The sequence below is a fragment of the Danio aesculapii genome, chromosome 3, assembly GCF_903798145.1.
Source record: "Danio aesculapii chromosome 3, fDanAes4.1, whole genome shotgun sequence".
Classification (NCBI taxonomy): Eukaryota; Metazoa; Chordata; class Actinopteri; order Cypriniformes; family Danionidae; genus Danio; species Danio aesculapii.
In genome coordinates this window covers 26,376,947-26,395,984 of record NC_079437.1, presented here as the reverse complement: position 1 = coordinate 26,395,984, position 19,038 = coordinate 26,376,947, and the positions used below count along the sequence as shown (strand labels likewise).

General features: G+C 38.3%; 1 protein-coding gene across 1 annotated transcript in view; it reads right to left on the bottom strand.

The window, feature by feature from the left end:
- Positions 1-6,280: 6,280 nt before the first annotated feature.
- The window catches only part of grin2aa (glutamate receptor, ionotropic, N-methyl D-aspartate 2A, a), a 203,999-nt gene continuing 191,241 nt past the window's right edge, over positions 6,281-19,038 (bottom strand). Inside the window, exons 10-13 of the mRNA XM_056453522.1 lie at positions 16,953-17,113; positions 14,366-14,553; positions 11,458-11,696; positions 6,281-10,498 (exon numbers count right to left, since the gene is read on the bottom strand). Coding sequence (XP_056309497.1) covers positions 8,702-10,498; positions 11,458-11,696; positions 14,366-14,553; positions 16,953-17,113 — 2,385 coding nt within the window. The 3' untranslated portion in view covers positions 6,281-8,701. The remainder of the gene's footprint in view (positions 10,499-11,457; positions 11,697-14,365; positions 14,554-16,952; positions 17,114-19,038) is intronic.

Here is a 19,038-nt window from a genome sequence, read left to right as displayed (position 1 = left end):
AATTTCAGTACTGAAATTCAGTATCGTGACAAGTCTAATATAAACAACAAATCTGTTCATTGAGTTTGATAAACGGCATCTAAAATGTGTGTTTGGGAAAGAAAACATTAGCTAATAGTGCCATTTCCCTTAACTTGAGAAAATGAGATCTGACATCCCTTTTTATTTTCACTATTCATTCAGAACGGACCTTCGGGTCACTCGGAAGGCAATGAAATGATAAATTTGTGTCACTTTCTCTTCACTGATAAGATATACAGCCAGGTACACAGCGTTCCTGAGTGACTCAGGTGATGCTTCCGGGTTTCTTCCCACAGCAGCCTCGATTTCACTTTTGAAATGGCAGCCATGTGAAATCAGTCTATTGTAGCTAGATTTTCTGACAAAGTTATGAATGAAGAGTGGACTGTATTTATTTATTTATTTTTTGTCATTGCTATACAATTTATGAGGGTATTTTAAATCAAAATTAGGTGCTATCATATTTTTGTAGGCTATTTGCAGTTTTTTGTAAATGAAAAAACATAGCCTATATTAATTTCATATATTTTAACAAATTTAACATCCACTATGCGCCATTTATTGCACACACCGAGGTTTTGTTTGCCGTCAACGTTCAAACATATTCATATGTTGGCATAACAAGACTTACAGGGTATTTATTAGCTCACATATCAACACAGAGTAAAAATTGGTGGCAAATTACCAAAATCTTGTACTGAACATTTAACAATAGCAAAAATAACTTCTGGCTGAGGTAAAATTTCATTTCAATTATTAATATTTACTTAAAATAAGACAAATCTGCTATTGTTTTTATTCTCCACTGTTATTTAGCAGTTTAGACAATGTTTTAATGCTTCACTTGCTAGCACAACACACTAATCCAGTTGTACTTAATTAATTACTACACTTTTAATAGGCTAAGAAAACCATGGCCTACTTTCAGACTAACACGCAGCCAAATCAGAAACACTGTGCTCAAAGAGAAACAGTTTCACAGTCATAACTGCACTAGCCTTCAGGTGCATCCAGTTCAAAAATAAGATCTTTCTGACATGGCATAAATGCGCCATAAGGTCAGCTGAAGCAGTTACAGCGTGTTCATTTTTTACCCGCACAATATATTCATCATCAAAATCTCTGGTTTGTCATTTGGATTCACACACGCTGAGCCTCATTTGTTCAGCAGAACAGAAAAGGATCACAACAGAAGAAAAGAAAGCAGAAGGACAGCGTTTAGCCTAGAATGCTGTATTTTGTCAGCCCATGTCAACGGCAAAGAGTAAACGCTCTGGAAGTGGGTTTTGTTGGCTAGTTTGTAAAGTAATTAATTACAGGCTCAGTCCTGCCAGTCCACATCACACTTGTGATGATTAATTGCAGTCCTTTACAAGATGCGAGCGAGAGATCAGGAGTGTACATTAGCCAGTGTTTGAAAATGAGCAAAGCTGAGCAAACTTATTCATTTCCCTTCAGTGAGCAACAAAGGCGCATCTGCGGCTGAAGTCATTCGACATGCACACACACAGATGCTGGCCGCTAGATTTGCTGTCACTGCGGATTTTGTATCAGCGCCTGCGGGGTCTTCTTTTGTATTTCTTCTTTATTTCTCTTTCCTTCTAAAAAAAAAAAAAAGAGGTTACTCATAAAATAAAATAGGAAACCGTTCCACGGCTGAGTAAATTTTCAGACAGGTAACATTGTGTTTGCTCGAATGCTAATTCTTTAGTCCTGAAATGATGCAAGCAGTTCATATCAAGTCAATTGATGTAGACCGAGCAGGTTTTTCTCCTGAAGATTACATCTTCTATTGTTTCCTTTCTTCCAGTGAGAGCGAGCCATTGTTAGTTTTTTGACAGTCCCGTTATTGTGCTTTGTTCCAGCGTATTCAAGCATGAAACCTAAAGATCCATTAAATAGCAAAGACATAAGTGATAGTGCTTTCTTCTCTCTAAAGCACAAAGCCTATTTAGATATTGAAAGTATTTGTCCCAGTCATAGCAGATATGATCAATATCACATTACTGAAGAACAAAGGGAGAGCAGCGGAGGTGAGGTGCAACTTCCAGAACAATACAACATCCAGTGCAGGCTGGAAATTGGTGGAAAATGGCCTGAAATTATTCTCGACATATTTAGTGACAGTATTTTCTTTTCACTATTGTGGTCTTTCATTTGGTTCAGAATTATTTACTGTAATAATGAGTTATCATTAGTTGAATTGAAGCAAAAACATCATGATTCAATGTCCAGATCATTAAAATGATTAGATTATGAGAATAAGCTGTGTACTTTGTGGTTTTGTGGATATTTTTCTGATCAAGAAATTAATATGCAGGAAAATAATGAAAGATAAATCAGAAATTTAATTATTTTTATATAAATAATGGGTTTGGGCATGCATGGATGGATAGATGAATGACAAAAATATGAATGATATATTGCACACCCAAAGCTATGTTTTACGTACTCCCAGGGCTGTTTATAGAGAAGCTGATATTTAGCCACACCATGTTGGTGTTTGGTAACATCTAATTTTTACGAGGTGGGTTGTTAACCCAACATTTAACCTCCAACCTAAAGGTCATACATACACATGCATTACAGACAATTTAGCTTACCCAATTCACCTATAACACCCCAGCAAACAATTTTGTGTTTAATAGATGTCTAATAGACATCTAAACATAGATAGCTAAGGCTAAACATGGGCTGTCAGTAAATAGACATCTAAGAATAGCCCAAAACTAGACTAGTCGTCGAATAGACAGATTAGACAGACTGTATATGTGTATTCATTCATTCATTTTCGGCTTAGTCCCTTTATTAATCTGGGGTCACCACAGTGGAATGAACTGCCAACTTATCCAGCATATGCTTTACCAAGCGGATACCCTTCCAGCTGCAACCCATCACTGGGAAACATCCATACACACTCATTCACACAAATAAACTACGGTCAATTTAGCCTACCCAATTCACCTCCATGCTTTTGGACTTGTGCACTCTCAGAAATAAAGGTACAGGAGCTGTCATTGGGGCAATACCTTTTTAAAAAATACATATTTGTACCCAAATAGTCCACAGTGGAACCTAAAAGGTGCATATTAGTACCCAAATGTACCTAAAAAGTACCTCTGAGGTACCATTGTGGACCCTTCAGTTACAAATATGTACCTTTTGAAAAGGTACTGCCCCAGTGACAGCTCCTGTACCTTTATTTCTGAGAGTCTGGGGGAAAACATAGCACCCGGAGGAAACCCACGCGAACACAGGAAGAACATGCAAACTCCACACAGAAATGCCAACTGACCCAGCCGGGACTCAAATCAGAGTGTGTAGTCATTCATTTCTGTGTATTTGATTTTGGCTTATTCTTAGATGTCTTTTCACTGACAGCACAGGTTTGGGCATGTTTTAGCCAAGACGACTACGTTTAGACATCTATTAGACATCTTTTAAAAACAAAAAATGCTTGCTGGGACATGTCTTTGGAGGAAACCCACGCAAACACGGAGAGAACATGCAAACTCCACACCGAAATGCCAACTGGCCCAGCTAGGACTCGAACCAGCAACCTTCTTGCTGTGAGGCAACAGCGCTACTAACTACACCACCAAGCTATGTTTTAATCCTCCATATTTAATTATTGCACTAAAAAATGGATAGGGTGTTGAATTAGGATTGGGTCCCAAAGATTTCAGTCAGCCAACATTTAGCTAAATTAAGCCAGAAATGACAAAACCCAGAAATCACTCTTTTATTTCTCCACAATGTCTGTGATAGAGCCTTTCTGCACACATAATTCCTTATTTTTGCTGCCAGCGAAGCTGCTTTCCTGACTCGTGTAATATTGCTGGGTCACGGCCCCTGTTTCACACATGTTCAGCCTGAAGTCTCGAGGCCAGAGCGCCACATTTGTCGCCATTATAGCATGTACTGTACCAATCATCACTTAGAATAACCAGAGCTGTCAGTCAGTTTGCAAACCTCGGGCTTCACGAACTTTCTACGTGTCTGCAACCTTCACCTGGAGCACGGGCATCGGAAACACACCGCAACAGATACAGTGATCATATAAAGTGGCAGAAAGAGCCTTTATTAGAAAAATGAAACTTTGACTTATATACATGTTTTTACATCTTGTAACCCAGCACACGTCCTGCAACCACATTGTACTGACATTTCACAAGTCACATACCAAACCTGTTCCTTTAATATGATCTACATACACAGAAAAAAAGCAGAGAACGCAAAACAAAATCCGAACACAATACTTTTATGTTACAAAATGAGAGAACAGGAGATATGTTCAAACCGCCCCACTGAATTAGTACTTTCTCATGCAATTTTGCCAATAGCAGAAATGATTTCATTTATGCGAGTTTGTGTCAGCTTTGTGTAAGCGATTATTCCAACTTACGTTAAAAAAAGTTCTTAAGACATTTCAGCACGCACACGAGTGATAATGCTTCATTATAAAAGAACATTTAGGCAGCAGGTCACATGGTTTCAGTGATAAATAGGTTATAGTCACATGACAATCCCCGCCCGCCCCTGTATAAAACACTGCTCTAAAATAAGTTCTACTTGTAACTACATAAAATATGAATGCAAAGCTCACAAGAGAGTGATTATTAAACATGAAACACAAGTGATTCATTTCAGACCAATGTTCCTTTGCTTATTGTGAGTCCACTACGATCATAATCATAGTCATTTATACAGGGAAGGCAGCGTTGCTTTTTCCTTAAATAAGTGCAAGTATTCCAGCAGCTCTGTGCTCAAACTTAGAAGAAAAGATTTCAAATATCCATCACGAGAAATGCATTACAGAAATCAAGAAGAGCGTTTAGTTGTTAAACCGAAGGTGAGCGAAGATAATCATCAGTTAAAATGGCATTGCTTAAAAGAGCCACGACTGACAGCGAGTGTTTTCATGTTGTTTCCAAGCTGCCATTTTGTTTTTTGCTCCTGAGGGTTATAAAACGGCCTGAGAACGAAGGCGAGCGAGTCGATACAGTCATGCATGAGGACTCTCGCTCCTGTCTTTAGCCACCTGCCCCTTCTCACTGTGCCTTGTGTGGCTCTGGCAGATGTAATTTGAGCTGAGGTGATTTCTCCTTGAAACTACCTCGATGGGAACTCAGCCAATGATGCAGTGACAGTACAACAGCTTGCCTGGCAGCCGAAAGCGCTTATTGTTCTTACTACACTGCACTTGGCAAAATATCAATTTGGGAAAGAATGGATTTCGAATGGTTTTACATGTGGATGTAGAAGCGACCTGGAAGGAGATCCATTGTGGTGTTAAGTAACGGTCTCACTTCCTTGCTTCACTTTTTCGATATTCTGCCCTGCTCGGTCAAAAATAATTCTTCATCGGGAAAGAAACTTGGTTCTGTATGTATCTTTTGGTGTAATGGCTTTTCATAAAAGACAAACTGGCGACAGCAGGATCTCTGTTATCTGAAAAGACTTTTAAAGTCTAAATATTCAGTATAGCGAATAACTGCCATTAGCCGTTGATCCAAAAAGTCCCTTTCTTCATCATACACAAACACAGATCTCTGCTAAAAGAAGTGGAGCGTAACAGACGTGAAGGACAAAACAGATTAACCCTTAACTGACGCTTAAGGTGTAGTTGAGAAAGTACTAATTTTTTTTTTCTGAGATTTAAAGATCCTTGCTTACCGACTTGTACTACTGCGCCTAGCCTAGCTCGTCTTATGGAAATAATCTGCATCTGAGCTACTTTAAATTCACATTTGTGTACTATTCTATCAGAGGTAAATGAAACCAAAAAATATATAATATATCATAGATTTTTTTAAATGAACTACAGATGGCTTTTGCCTAGCCAAAAACTGCTACATAAAATAAATCTACACGGTTCATTCGTATCCAGTTGCAATCAATACCTGACCTGCGCTGTTCCACCCGACCCATCCGACTGCCTCCGATAACCTTCAACCAATAAAGAACGATGAAGTAAAAAGTACGTTTTGGTTTTCAAGATGTTTTTGTGTAAAAATCCCAGAAGTCTGGTGGCCTAAACGACAGGCCAGAGTGACCACAGAGCTTTGGTTCATGAGCAGGATGGATTCGTACCCTGCAGTTTCGCGACTGTATGTGTATGAACCAAAGAGGCCAGTTTTCCTCACACTGATCTGCTTGCTCATCTTCAAGTGGATTGACAGTATTTACTTTACTAGAAAAAATCTGCCGCAATGCTTGTAGGCCCAAAACCTGCCCCACCCCCAACCCCACCCCAGCCCAAAATGTTCAAGCTTAGAAAAACTGCAGGGCTACAATCCCTGATAACAAACTGCACAGAGACTTAGAAATCTCGTAAGGTGACGTTTCGTTTTGATGCAGACCTTGTGAGTTATGTCATTTTTTCAGACATACGCTACAGAAAACGAGTGCTACTGTACAGACCTGTGAAACCCACACAAAAAATATTTACTCTGTATCATTGTAACTTTCATGAATTATTTGAGTATGAATTTACAAGCAATTTACAAGTGTCTTATATTCAAAATAGTTGCTAAGTCTTTGAGGAATTAAAAAAAAGCTCTATTCTTACAGCAAATCATAGATAACAGAGAAAAAAAGTAGATGTCATATCTTTGGAGGGATAGGCATCCCGGATTAGGACTTTTTTTTCCTCTCTCTCTCTCTCTCTTTACAGGTTAAGTCTGGCTATATGTGACAGGTAAGAGACAGAAAGCATAGCTGGTGATGTTTTCACCTGCCAATCGAGGAAGAGCAAGCATATTCGCCTCGCCTCACAAAGGATGTGAAATCAACGCAGATGTGGCTCTGTGATTAATACTAGAGGCTAATACCTTGCTTATTTCCCCAAAACAGCAGCTCTGCAATATGAATGATCATTTTTCTTTCCATATATATGCTATATTTGCACCCTGTTACAAATAATTTGTGATCATAACATCATAACAAAAACATAGAAAGAGTTACAATTGAGTTGCATGCCATTATTATAATTCATGTTCATGTAATCAAAATACATTTTCCTTAAAGACTGGGGTTATTACAAGGGTGAAAAAATAACTGAAAAACAAGTTGCAAAGAGTAAAAACTATGTATGGCATATATATGATTACACGACCTTGATATTTTACATGTGCATACGCACATTAGCTTCTTAAAGCAGCACTTCATATGATGAATATGTTCATGATTACGATAGTGATGACATATTCAAGATAAGTGTACAGTGAATTATGTCACATTATTGGGGAAGTTCAAAGAAATCAAGTCTGATATGAGAGTGGAAGCTGCGAGAGCAGTCATAAAACACGTTCACGTCGATACACATCCTGTTTTCCAACAAACGTTGGAGTCGTAAACATTAAGCTCATTTCAGAGATGGCTGCAAGATCCTCTCTCTACTGTTCACATAAACACGATCGCAATGGAAGTCCTCAGACCTCCATAGCGAAGTGAAGGGAAACATGCCAAAACGCAATGTGAGTGTGCCTTTCGGTAGTGCACAGAAAATGTTAGACAAAATGACACAGAACCATCCTGAGGTATTTGATCTACACGATTTGGCTATGTGTTCTGATTCACATTGCATGGAGTTCATTGAGTGTGTTCGTACAGTATAAAGTTTAGTAATAGGTCTGCAGAACAAAGGTCTTGCATGGTAGTCCTCAATGCGATAGCATGTTGATCATGTTACGGACTGCAACAGAAAACCAGTGCTCTAGTTCAGACTTCAAGCTTCACATGCGGCCCTCGTTACACTTAATGAATGGATCGCGACAGCGAAGTCAGGCTCCGCCAAACTACAGTAAACAACAGTCTTCGAGAGGTGATGCTCTGATTCGGTTTCACAGTGTACAGTGACGGGATGGAAGTACTGAACAAAAGAAATGCAAGACAAACTTCCATTGATAAAACTTCCCCACAATCTTCAAATGGAGGATCAACACAATATTCGAACAACTTACATACAGGTCAAGTTTTCATTGCACAGATGACCACCTCAGCTTTCAAATGAAATCACCTTAAATGTAAGTATATCTTCAACCGAAATAAGACAGGAAAATAAACACACATGCAAAAGAAATCTATTCCTGACAGTAATATAGAAGTTCTGTTTATAAAGCAGAGGTGGGCGGTTAACTAATGATTATTGTGCTACCAAATAAGATAGAGAAAGATAGAGTCTAAATTCTAAATAGGGATTAGAATGCCAAAAATCCCGAGTCTATAGTAATAAAAGCAAAAATGCAATTGCTGAGTGCCATGAATGAAATACCCTTGCTTGACTTCAGTTCAGGAGCTATTCCAGCCACAGTCTGTCTAATACAGGTACACTCTTGTCACATGCAACGTGGGGCCAAATCCCTGAAACCCCATTCTAAGATCTGCTTCGGTTCACCATGGCTTCGGCTCAGAGCTTCGAAGCAGCAGATTCGTCCTAGCACTCAGCGATTTGAGAACACACTAGCATTAGGCCAAGTGTGGGGGATAATAAACTTCCATGCTGGACCATATTTAATTACACTTGACTAACTGTCTTTCTGCAGATACCTGCCCAGAAAGCATCTTAAAATGCTGGAAACCTTTGGAAATCGCTCGTGAGCGGTATCTTGGGTACTTTGTAGATGTAGGTGACTGTGGCATTCTAAGTGAGTAAATATTTCAACTACACAAAAAAGCATTAAACATCTGACTCGAGACTAGGTATTTTCTTATACACTCGTCTATTGCTAAACTGCGAAGAGTTGAGAACCCGGGGAGCTGAGTATGCACTAGTCTTGTTGGCTACATAAGGCATTACATGCTCTGAAATGTACATGTCATTGGGTATTCGACCATCCCTGGAACAGTATGAAGTGGTGGATTTCACAGAAGACCTCAGATTGTTCTCGTTCCTGGCTTTGATGGGAGCCAACTGTTTGTAAATATCCGAGGAGCTCCTGCCGTGGACCAGGCGAGTGTCGTCCCGTATAGATTGCATGAAGGGGTTGTCCGAGGGGTGATCGGGGTAAAGTGACTTACTACGCTTGCTTTCCTCCAGGTTTCGGTTAAAGAGCATGGACCTGCTGCCGAACAGTTTGTCAGCCTTAATGTTAAACATGTTTGCATAAGGGCTGTCCTCCAGGAAGCGATCCTTCTCTTTTAGGCTGACGCTCCGCGCCGGCCGGTTCAGGTCAATCTCTTTGGGCTTCTCGAGCATGATATTGTCAAAGGAGTGCTGACGGCTGAGCTTCAGTCTGTTCCTCCTCTGTACGTGTGGCCCATCCGTCTGAGGCCAGTAGTGGCTGAACATGTCATCGTGGTGCATGCTAGGGCTAATCATGGCCTCCTGCAGCATCTGATCCTCACTGATGTCGTACAGGTTGCCCATGTGGAGGCACGCCTCGCATCGATTATACGGCGAACGTGCGCCGGCGTACGGCCCTGTGTTGTAGTTGGGCACCTTGGAAAGGCAGCTCCTGCAATGAGTCTGTTTGAACCGGTCATTGCTTTCATGCGGACTGATATTCTTCTCCTTCAAGCTGTAGTGTTTATTGTAGACATTGTCTGGTAGGAGGTCTGATTCACTTTGATGCATGGGGCTGCTGTTGAGATGGATGATGGGCTGGTCGCATTTTCTGTAATTGTCATTGTGGTCTGAGTAAATTTCACCAAAATCCAAATCGTCTGTTGTTAGGCCTCTGCCTTCCCTGTAGTGCTGTGGATCTGAGTGCAGACTCAGCTCCCGGTCAGAGTCTATGGTGTATATTTTCTCCCGGCCCGTTCCGCCCTGCTTATTTTTTAAGTAGGACAGCTCCACTTCACTGCAATCCCTAGGGTATTTTGACGTCATCGATCTTTTTTTTAAGTTATCCTTGGGTTTCAGGTGCTTATTATTGTCTGGATCCTTGTAGGAGGTGGCCCTGCTTGAGCAGTCAGAGATATCTGAGTGTGCTGTGTCCTCTGGCAGGTACCTCTGACTCTTCATGGACAAGCGGGGGTCTAGGGTTTCAGGACCCTGAGGAGTTTGACGCAGAGTATCCACAGATTTCTTCCACAGAGCTCTGGGTTTTGCATTGGTCTGGGCTGTGTCTGCACTCACTGCCACCTCTACAGTATTGGGGTTAGATTCATTGAGAGTGAGGGGATGTTGACCCTGAAAGATGTAGTTGTTCAGATGGTCCTTGTGGCGGTTAGTCAGATATGACTGCAAATCACTGGAATCCCCGTAGATGTCCTTTTGGGCATAGCTCCGATTGTCGGTGTAGATGAAGTTCCCTTTCTCTGCCATCATGTCCATGATCATTGGGCTTGCTGAATGCATGAACTCGCTGCCACGTTTAGGAGAGTTGATCCTGGAGCCACTGAGGTTCGTCATATTAGTCATTTGTTTGGCAGACTTGATAAGCTTAAGCATGTTGGACTGTGGACTAAAGTCCAGGTCTGAAGACTTTTTCTTCATATCGATATGGACGCCATGAATGCAACTCCATATACCCTACGATTAAAAACATAGGATAAAGTTCAGTATTCATACATTAACCTTTCTGTCTGTGAATTTTTCATACTGTATTACACGACCCCAATATCTGATCTTACTGCAGAGACTAGCAAATGTATTCATCACCGAGATCAAAGAACACTTATTAAGTTTTTAATCACAACATAGATCAAGGCGGTGACAAAGATGCTTTTAAATTTAAAATGAATAGCCAAGGGGGTTATTTTGAAAAGCACATTTCCTTTAAAAATGATCCTGTCTTCTTACCACCTCTGTCAATCTCTTTTAACCAGTAAACATTCTATTAGTTATGCTTGGGTTCCCCAACACCAGCATTTCATTACATCAAAAGATGCTAATCAGAGACAACATATTCTCACACTGACAGCAGCATGTACACAAAACCATCGGGGATAGAAACTAAACAAAGACATACTGAGCTTTTGGCGGTTCAGGAGATCATGCTGTCAAAACAGACTGCTGCTCTGTCGTTTTTAAGCTCCCTGGCCATGGAATGAGTGGTCGAAGATCACATTTCTGACAAACTTTTTCTTTCAAACACTGGCCATGTCAGGGTAAGCATTGAGCTCAAACATTAACTGGATTACAGCTGACACTCTCACAAGTTAGGTTGAGTGATATTGGCTGTCCTTACTGTCAAGACAGGAAAACTCAGGCTGCGGATTATTTCTGTGGCATGATATGAAAATCAATAACCGTGAGGGCGATCCAAATCAACAAACAACAAACAGTGGGCTCTCAACATATGGTGGTGGTTTCATTGTCTCTCCCACAGTAAAATGTAAAGGAAAAATTATAATGTACTGTACAGGTATAAATCAAGTCCCACAGCAGAGGCAGATGTCAACCATGAGTGTTGCCATGTTAGCATTTGTTTTTGCTGACTTTACGTTTTTATCAACTTATTGAATAAACAGACTGAATGAGAGCCTTACCCTGCTGATGCTAAAGAGCAGGCCGGGCGTGCCTGAGCAGACGCCAGTGAAGCAGTATCTGAGTCTCCAGTAGAACAGGTGCTCCCAGACAAAGGTAATGAGGCTGAGACCCATGGCAGTCGCCAGCATGTAGAACACTCCAGCCATGTTGTCCACATCCAGCTGGCTGCTCATTACCTCGTTCTTCTCATTGTGGCAGATCCCAGTCAGCCACTGAGCCTCCAACTCCTCCATCTCACCTGAGGAGAGATGCACATGCCCAGATCCACGTCATCAATCAGCTGTCTTCCAATTCATGTACACCTCAGTGGGCCACACCGCTATCGTCCACAGACACATCCTCCTGTTCCAGAACTCCCTATGTGCTAGCATGTCAAACTGAGGATCAGTAAAATTATACACTCAAGTTTCAGCCATATGTTAGTACCATCTGAGACTTTTTTTCTCTTTCTCTACAAGGTGCAGCTGCCAGGAGGATAATTCTGTCATTTTTCATGCTCTGCGTACAGGACTACTGTGAAACATGGCTTACAATGTATAGAGAGGGAAACGCTGCAGAACTGCATGTTAAAAGAAAGCTAAATAACGTAACAGATGGGCATTCTACATCTGAGTTTACAACACTGCATGATTTTTTATATTTTTTGAAGCAGACATTGATATTTAAATGTATTCATTTACCAGACACTTTTATCCAAAGCGACTTATAAATGAGGAATGTATATACTTTCAACATACAAGTAGAGACAGCAGCACATACATATTTCAAGATGTTAGAAAAATATGCACATAAATATGAGTAGCTGACAAATAACACAGATATATTTTGGGGATAAAGTGTCTAAAACATATGGATATCCTGTTGTTCTGTTTATAAACAGAGATGGCAAAAGTACACAAAGATTTACTTAGCTTACTTAGTTTTTTACTTTGTTTTACAAGTTAGGTAAATATTGTACCCCCATTGTATCATCATCCTGATGTAAACTCACAGCGTTCATTGTGTAGTTTTGCGGCTGTTGGATTAAAAACAGCGACTGCCATTTATGTTCATACACTCTAAAAATAATTCCGTAGGCCTGTATATCTTTATAAATAATGTCTTACATTTTACATTGAATTCTGTCCAAAATATATAGAATTTTATATTTGAATATTTTTTAATTGAATTTATTGAAATTATTTTTCGTATTTGACCAGTATAGACCAGTAAAGCAAATAAATCCCAATGCATATAGTTTTTATAAAGTATTTGATTGTTCTATTAGTAAATGTACAAATATTTCCAAAAAAGCCCTTTTTGGGGGTATAAGATTGAAAGACCACAGAAATCCCATGCAGTATGATCGGAAGTGGACAAAAGACTGTTTACCTTAAGCATTTGTGTGTCATGTTTTTGAACTGGAATGTATCTTTCTTGTTTACCTGTGATCTGATCGTGCCAAATGTGTCTCATTACCGTGTAAACAGGGCAGCATCAGTCATGTTAAATTTGCCATCTCCCTCTGTCTTATCAGCGTAGTCATCCTTGCCTTTCTCATTGTAATCTTCATAAACTAGCTTACATATGATGCGTGATAGCCTTGGAGCACGCGCAATCACAAAATGTAGACTGACTGCATCAAAGAGGTGCTTAAATTGCACAATGATGAGAAATAATATAGGTCGCACCACCAAACCCATTAAAACGAAAGTAACAAGCCTGATTTAAAAATGTGAGTAGAAAGTACAGATATTTGTGTAAAAATGTAAGGAGTAAAAGTAAAAAGTTGTCCAAAAAAAAAAATAGTGGAGTAAAGTATTTGTACTTAGTAATTCCCATCTCTGTCTAAACAAATACAGTACAGGCATTAACACCTACCAAATGCGGGTAGATTTTAGCTGTGGCGGGTTAGACAATCACACCCACTAGCCACTTTGGCTGGTTGAAAATGATTTTTAAATTGCCAGTGCTTGCTAGTCACTAAAGATTAGAATGATTTGTCAATTTATAGTTTGTCAATATGCGTGCAAATGTGATCTTAAAATTGAGTGTTAGCAAAAGAAAGCACGCACACAGTAAGATACAGGCACTCTCCTGTTACCTTGCGCAAAGCAACAGTGCCTGGAAATGCAACTGTTCTCGGTTCTCTTTAAAATAGACAGGACAAAAAAGCAATGCTCATGCACCCAATGTCCTGCTGCTTTCAAGAGCTCAAGATCTTTAGGTAAGCAGCAGCGGTTGCCACTTTCGCTTTAACCATTCTTTGAACAGATTATTACTGGGCCTACTGTTAACTGTGTGCATGTGATCATCCTTTAGTTATCGCACATGTTTTTCACCTGATTTCTTGCTTACAGTTATTTTTAACATAGTTTAATTATCATCCCTTACTATAACATTGCTTTAATAGGAGATTAACTCTCCATTTATGTATAGTTAACTGGTGATCTGGCATCTGGGACGATACTATGCATAGTTTTAGAAACATAACAATAATTTTTTTGTCATTTTAAAAACATTTTTTTGTCTAATTGCATATATTTTTCTATATTTTGCTTGTTTTGACACATTATATAAAATTTGTAAATCTTTAGTGTTGAGCCCTGAAAAGTCACGTGAAATAAATTCAACATGTTGTAACGCGACACTATGAAACCACAATCTATTTTCTCAAGCTCATTGAGCAAGCTCACAACACACAAAATGTTAAATGAGCGAGGAGGCAACACAAAATTTAATATTATATATTAAATATATATGACCATTAAATCATAATCTGCTTTAATAAGTAAGATATTTTTAATTAAATAGTATTGTTAGCACTCAAGTGCAGACCATCCAAGCTTTATTTAAATATACATATTTTAAAAGAATTTGAATCCTTATAGTGCATTCTAACTTGCACATGATTCTGGAGGCACTTACCATCTCCAATAATAGCGAGAATAGCCAGATCCACCGGGCGCTTCCAGAGTGACCCCTTTTGGAGGGCAATGCCGTAACCAGTGGTAGCAAAGATGTAACCACTTCCAATGGTCACTAATTTACAGCCCTCGTCTCTACCAGCCATGTAGTTCAGCACAGCAGCGTCATAAATGAAGGCATCAAGTTTGCTGGGGATAGAAAAGAGCACAGACAGATGGCAAATAGAGAGGTTAAATGTTCAGTGTTCTGAGTCACTCTCATTCATTAACACCACTGTCATGCTACCAAAAGCACTGAATGAATCATAACTCATTTTAACTTTACAGCAATGACGTAGTCACGAAATCACAAGTTTAAAGTGAGAGACAACGCTGGGTGTAATCACACCACAAGAAGTGGAAAAAAATACAGTGCAGTGAAAGAGATTTGATTGACTTTGGCCTGATTTTTTTATGCTGGGGTTGTCAAACTGGTGTCTGCAAAGGGGAGCAGAAAATTTGCAAAATTCATTTCATCAGTAAGAAGAAGAAAGAAAAAACAAAACAAGGCAACATACTTTACAGAAATGTTTGTTTATATAAGCCTGCATCTTCCATCTTGCTATTGTTGCTTCTAACTTACTTACTGGTGCTTTTGAATTCTCTGTACAGTGCTCCTTTGGAATAATATTTGTTGTGAAATGTGAAGAATATGTGAATCAAAAATAAAGCATAACTCTCATACTGGATAGAAATGGCATGTATTTAATAGTTAAATCTTTTGACCTGGATTTTGGTTTTCTCTGCTCATGGTACAATATTGAATAAAAGACAATTCTTTTGTTTACATTTTTTTCTGCACACTTTTAATAACAATTTTTAACTGAATTTTTACTTTAGGAATGGTGTCATATGGGGTTCTTTATTTCAGTTTCAACTTTTAATATTAGTTTTTAGATATAACACTAGAATCAGACTGTAATGTATTATTATAATCTCAACTCTATGTTATACGTCCTTATAAGGGTCTCAGAATTAAAGAATTAAAAGATCACAATGAATAAAAATACCCAAAGAGCATAATTGGTTGTTATTTTTCAAAAAATAAACACACACACACATACAATAAAATTTGGTCAATACAATCTGTGAAATTTGTCTTAAACAGCAAAACTGTTTCGAAGGAAATCACATAGTGCGCACTCGACTTTGGACCCCACCTACAAACTGACATTTGGAGCCTTGGTGGGCTGCTTGTCAAACTCGATCTCTCTGTTGGAAAAGCCTTTGTCTAAGACTCATTAGTCTGGTTGTCTGACATTTCAAGAATGTCAAATGTAACTCAGGGATCATGCTGACATCCAGTAGATTTGCTCAATGATTCTTTTGTATAGGTGCGAGCTGGCTGGATCTGCAGCATGAGTAGCTGCAGGAAACGATGCAGCATACAAGCAAAAGAATTCATCTGCACTTTATTAATATACTGCAAGGGCAGTTTAATAATGTGCATGTGCGGTACCGATTCACAAATATACAATGCAGGCTTGCTGCAGTTAGAGAGTTAATGAAAGCAGTTTAATATCCCTTGCTGATGATCTACGGCGCTTCTCCTTCACTGTACCACATAGTACTCAGAAGGCAGTATTGCAAGTATTTCAAGAACTACATCAAGCTCAATTGTCTTAGTAAACAGTAATATAATCTACAATGAATGAGGATCAGTTCATCATTATTTATATTTTAAAAAGAATTTTCTTTAAACTGCACAAGCTTCCTTATGTTAATAGTAAGGTTTTATTAATCTAGGAATTATAACTTTATCTAGGATATCTTGCTATTTTCTTATGTTTCATTAGTGTTTTTGGCCCACAATGCCACTTTAATTCAGCTTTCACAATTATGAGGACAATTTTAGTGTTTAGTTTCTATTAATTTTTTAAAAAGGAAATGTTACCTTGGCTAACTAATTGAAATGAACATGAAAATAATTCTAAAAGTATAATAGAAACCTTCAAAAGGGAAACACAAAAATATATATATAAATTATTCTGGAGAATTATGAATATTATGCTGGAAACCTGCAACCACTGACTTCTATACTTCCACTACTATGTTAGAAGAAACTGACAAAAGTTTGAAACCACTTGAGGGTGAGTAAATATCTACTAACTAACTATCCCTAATAATGTTATAGGTATTGTAATGTAATAATCCCGAATGTAATAATCCCTAATGTAATGTTATAATCCCTAATAAAAGTATATATAATACTAAAAGAACATTGTTTATTCCTCACACAAAACTATTGTATGATTTTAAAATCATTTTGTAGCTCGACAGGCCAGGATAACATACTTTCTGTGTTCCACAGATGAAAGAAAGCCATACGTAAATATGGAGTGACACAAAAGTGACTAAATAATGCAAAAATCTTCATCGGGTCAGCTATTCTTTCAATAATAGCTCTGCCACTTTAAGAAAACACAATCAGCATTCAGAGTAAGACTAGGGTTATATGCTAGCAAATATAATGACTCATTCACTACATTTCACCCATTCTGCTCAGCTACTAATGCCAGAATAAACACATGATGGTGTGCTATACTCACCCAGTTTTCAGGCTGACCAGCGCGTCATTCACCCCGGTCTGATGATACTTCACCATGTACTGATGCATGTCTGGGTAATTCTTTCGGATGTTCCTCTCTGTGCTGCCGTTTGGAACCGTTCCAAAGCGGAAAGGAGGAGAGTAGGAGTAGGGGCTCTGAAACTACAATTAAAAAAACAAATAAACTATTAATAAAAGCACAGAAGGAAATAAAATGCTTCCATGGCAATAAATACAGGCAATAAAGCAGTTGAACATTGCGTTTTTATCACTTACACTCTTAAAAATACTGCTTCCAATAAGAACTAAAAATTGTTAGTCCTTTGGAAACCCTACATATGGGAATTCTAAAGTACAATAATAGTTTAATCTCCAAAGAAACAAAAGACAATGTAACAATCCTCTTCAAAACATATTGAAGAAGCTTTATGTGGATTTGAGTTTTGAAACTTGCAGTTTTATTTTCTATAGTTCCACTGAATGCTAAATGGAGTTTTAAAGAAAGCTTGATCACCTAATTCTGTCAAGACTAATGAAAGAATATGGGAACAGCTGCTGAGTAAAAAAAAAGTTCTTTATTTGCATTTGTGCTTCCATGAAAGAATCAATGCAGTCAATGAACTGTTCATTCATTTTCCTTGTCCCTTATTTATCAGGGGTCACCACAGCTGAATGAACCACCAACTATTCTGGCATATGTTTTATGCACCGGATTCCCTTCCAGCCACAACCCAGTACTGAGAAACACTCCTACACTCTCGTATTTACACATGCACGCATACACTACAGCCAATTTAATTATCCAATTCTTTTTTTTTTTTTTTTTTGCTGTATTAAGGAGAACTAGCAAGAGGGATTAAATCAGAAAAGAAGAAATTTAAAAAGGATGTTTCCAAACATTTTTATGCAAAAATGTTAAAGAGGAGCATATATTAACTGTTTTCATTGCTTTTCTATTTTTAGAAATTTTTCTTTTATATACATTTGAATCTCTTTTTCTAACACCATGAAGAGAGGTTTGCTTTTGGCTTGGATTTAACTTGGATTTATGTATGTGAAACTTACATATATAAAGTTTACAATAAAACCAGCATCTTTTGAAGAGCGATTCGTAATATAAGATCCCAAAATCACATGTTTATAAGATAAGGAAAATGATTTTTTAAATATTATGAGCAATAAAAGCATAAATATTAATTTAAAAAGGTCGAGTATATTGGCAAGACCAAAATAAATGTAAAATGGTTTCAGTTCATCCAATTCACCAATACTATACTGCATGTCTTTGGATTGTGGGGAAACCAGAGCACCCAGAGCACCTGGAGGAATATGAAATGGGGAGAACATGCAAACTGGCCCAGCCGGGATTCGAACCAGTGACCTTCTTGCTGTAAGGTGACATCACTGAGCTGTTCTTCAGATTATTGCTCCTCACACTATATATTAAAATGGTTCTTTAAGTGTCTTTACTCCGGCATTTTTAGCCCAGGTTATTTTGAAACCAAGTCAAAATGTGTATGCTAAGCATCCGACATCACAGAACTAACTAAGATAGATCTGCATGTTAGCCTTATGTTTTGTACTGGCTGTTTTGCCATCAGAAATGAACAATTTCACCTAGCAGTACCAATTCCATAAATTCTCGTTTGTTTCGCTATGTTTGAAAGCTGTTTATAGAAGAGTTTCTGCACTTCCACTCTTCAATGTGGATTCTGTGGATAATATTTTCCATTGCAACACCCTACACTATTCACAAATGCTGAACTTGCAGTAAAAAAAAGTCCCATGACAGCTGAACAAGACAAATGATTCTACGGTAAAAGAACTCATTGCTACTTAAGAGAGTTCACAATATATGTCAGAGAGCTTTGGGCTGTGTTTTATTGGTGATTTTTCTTAGAAAGGATTTTTATCCGTCTGGAATGGCCAGTGGTTCAAATTTTGATGTTTTCACAAGCTCAATCTTTACCAATGAAATAACTGATTGACATAAAAAAGAAACTATTTAACAACAAGCTTTGCAGTAATACTATTATCATCTATGACATTATATTATTATTAGAGGAGAGTTTGCTACTTTTTTGAAG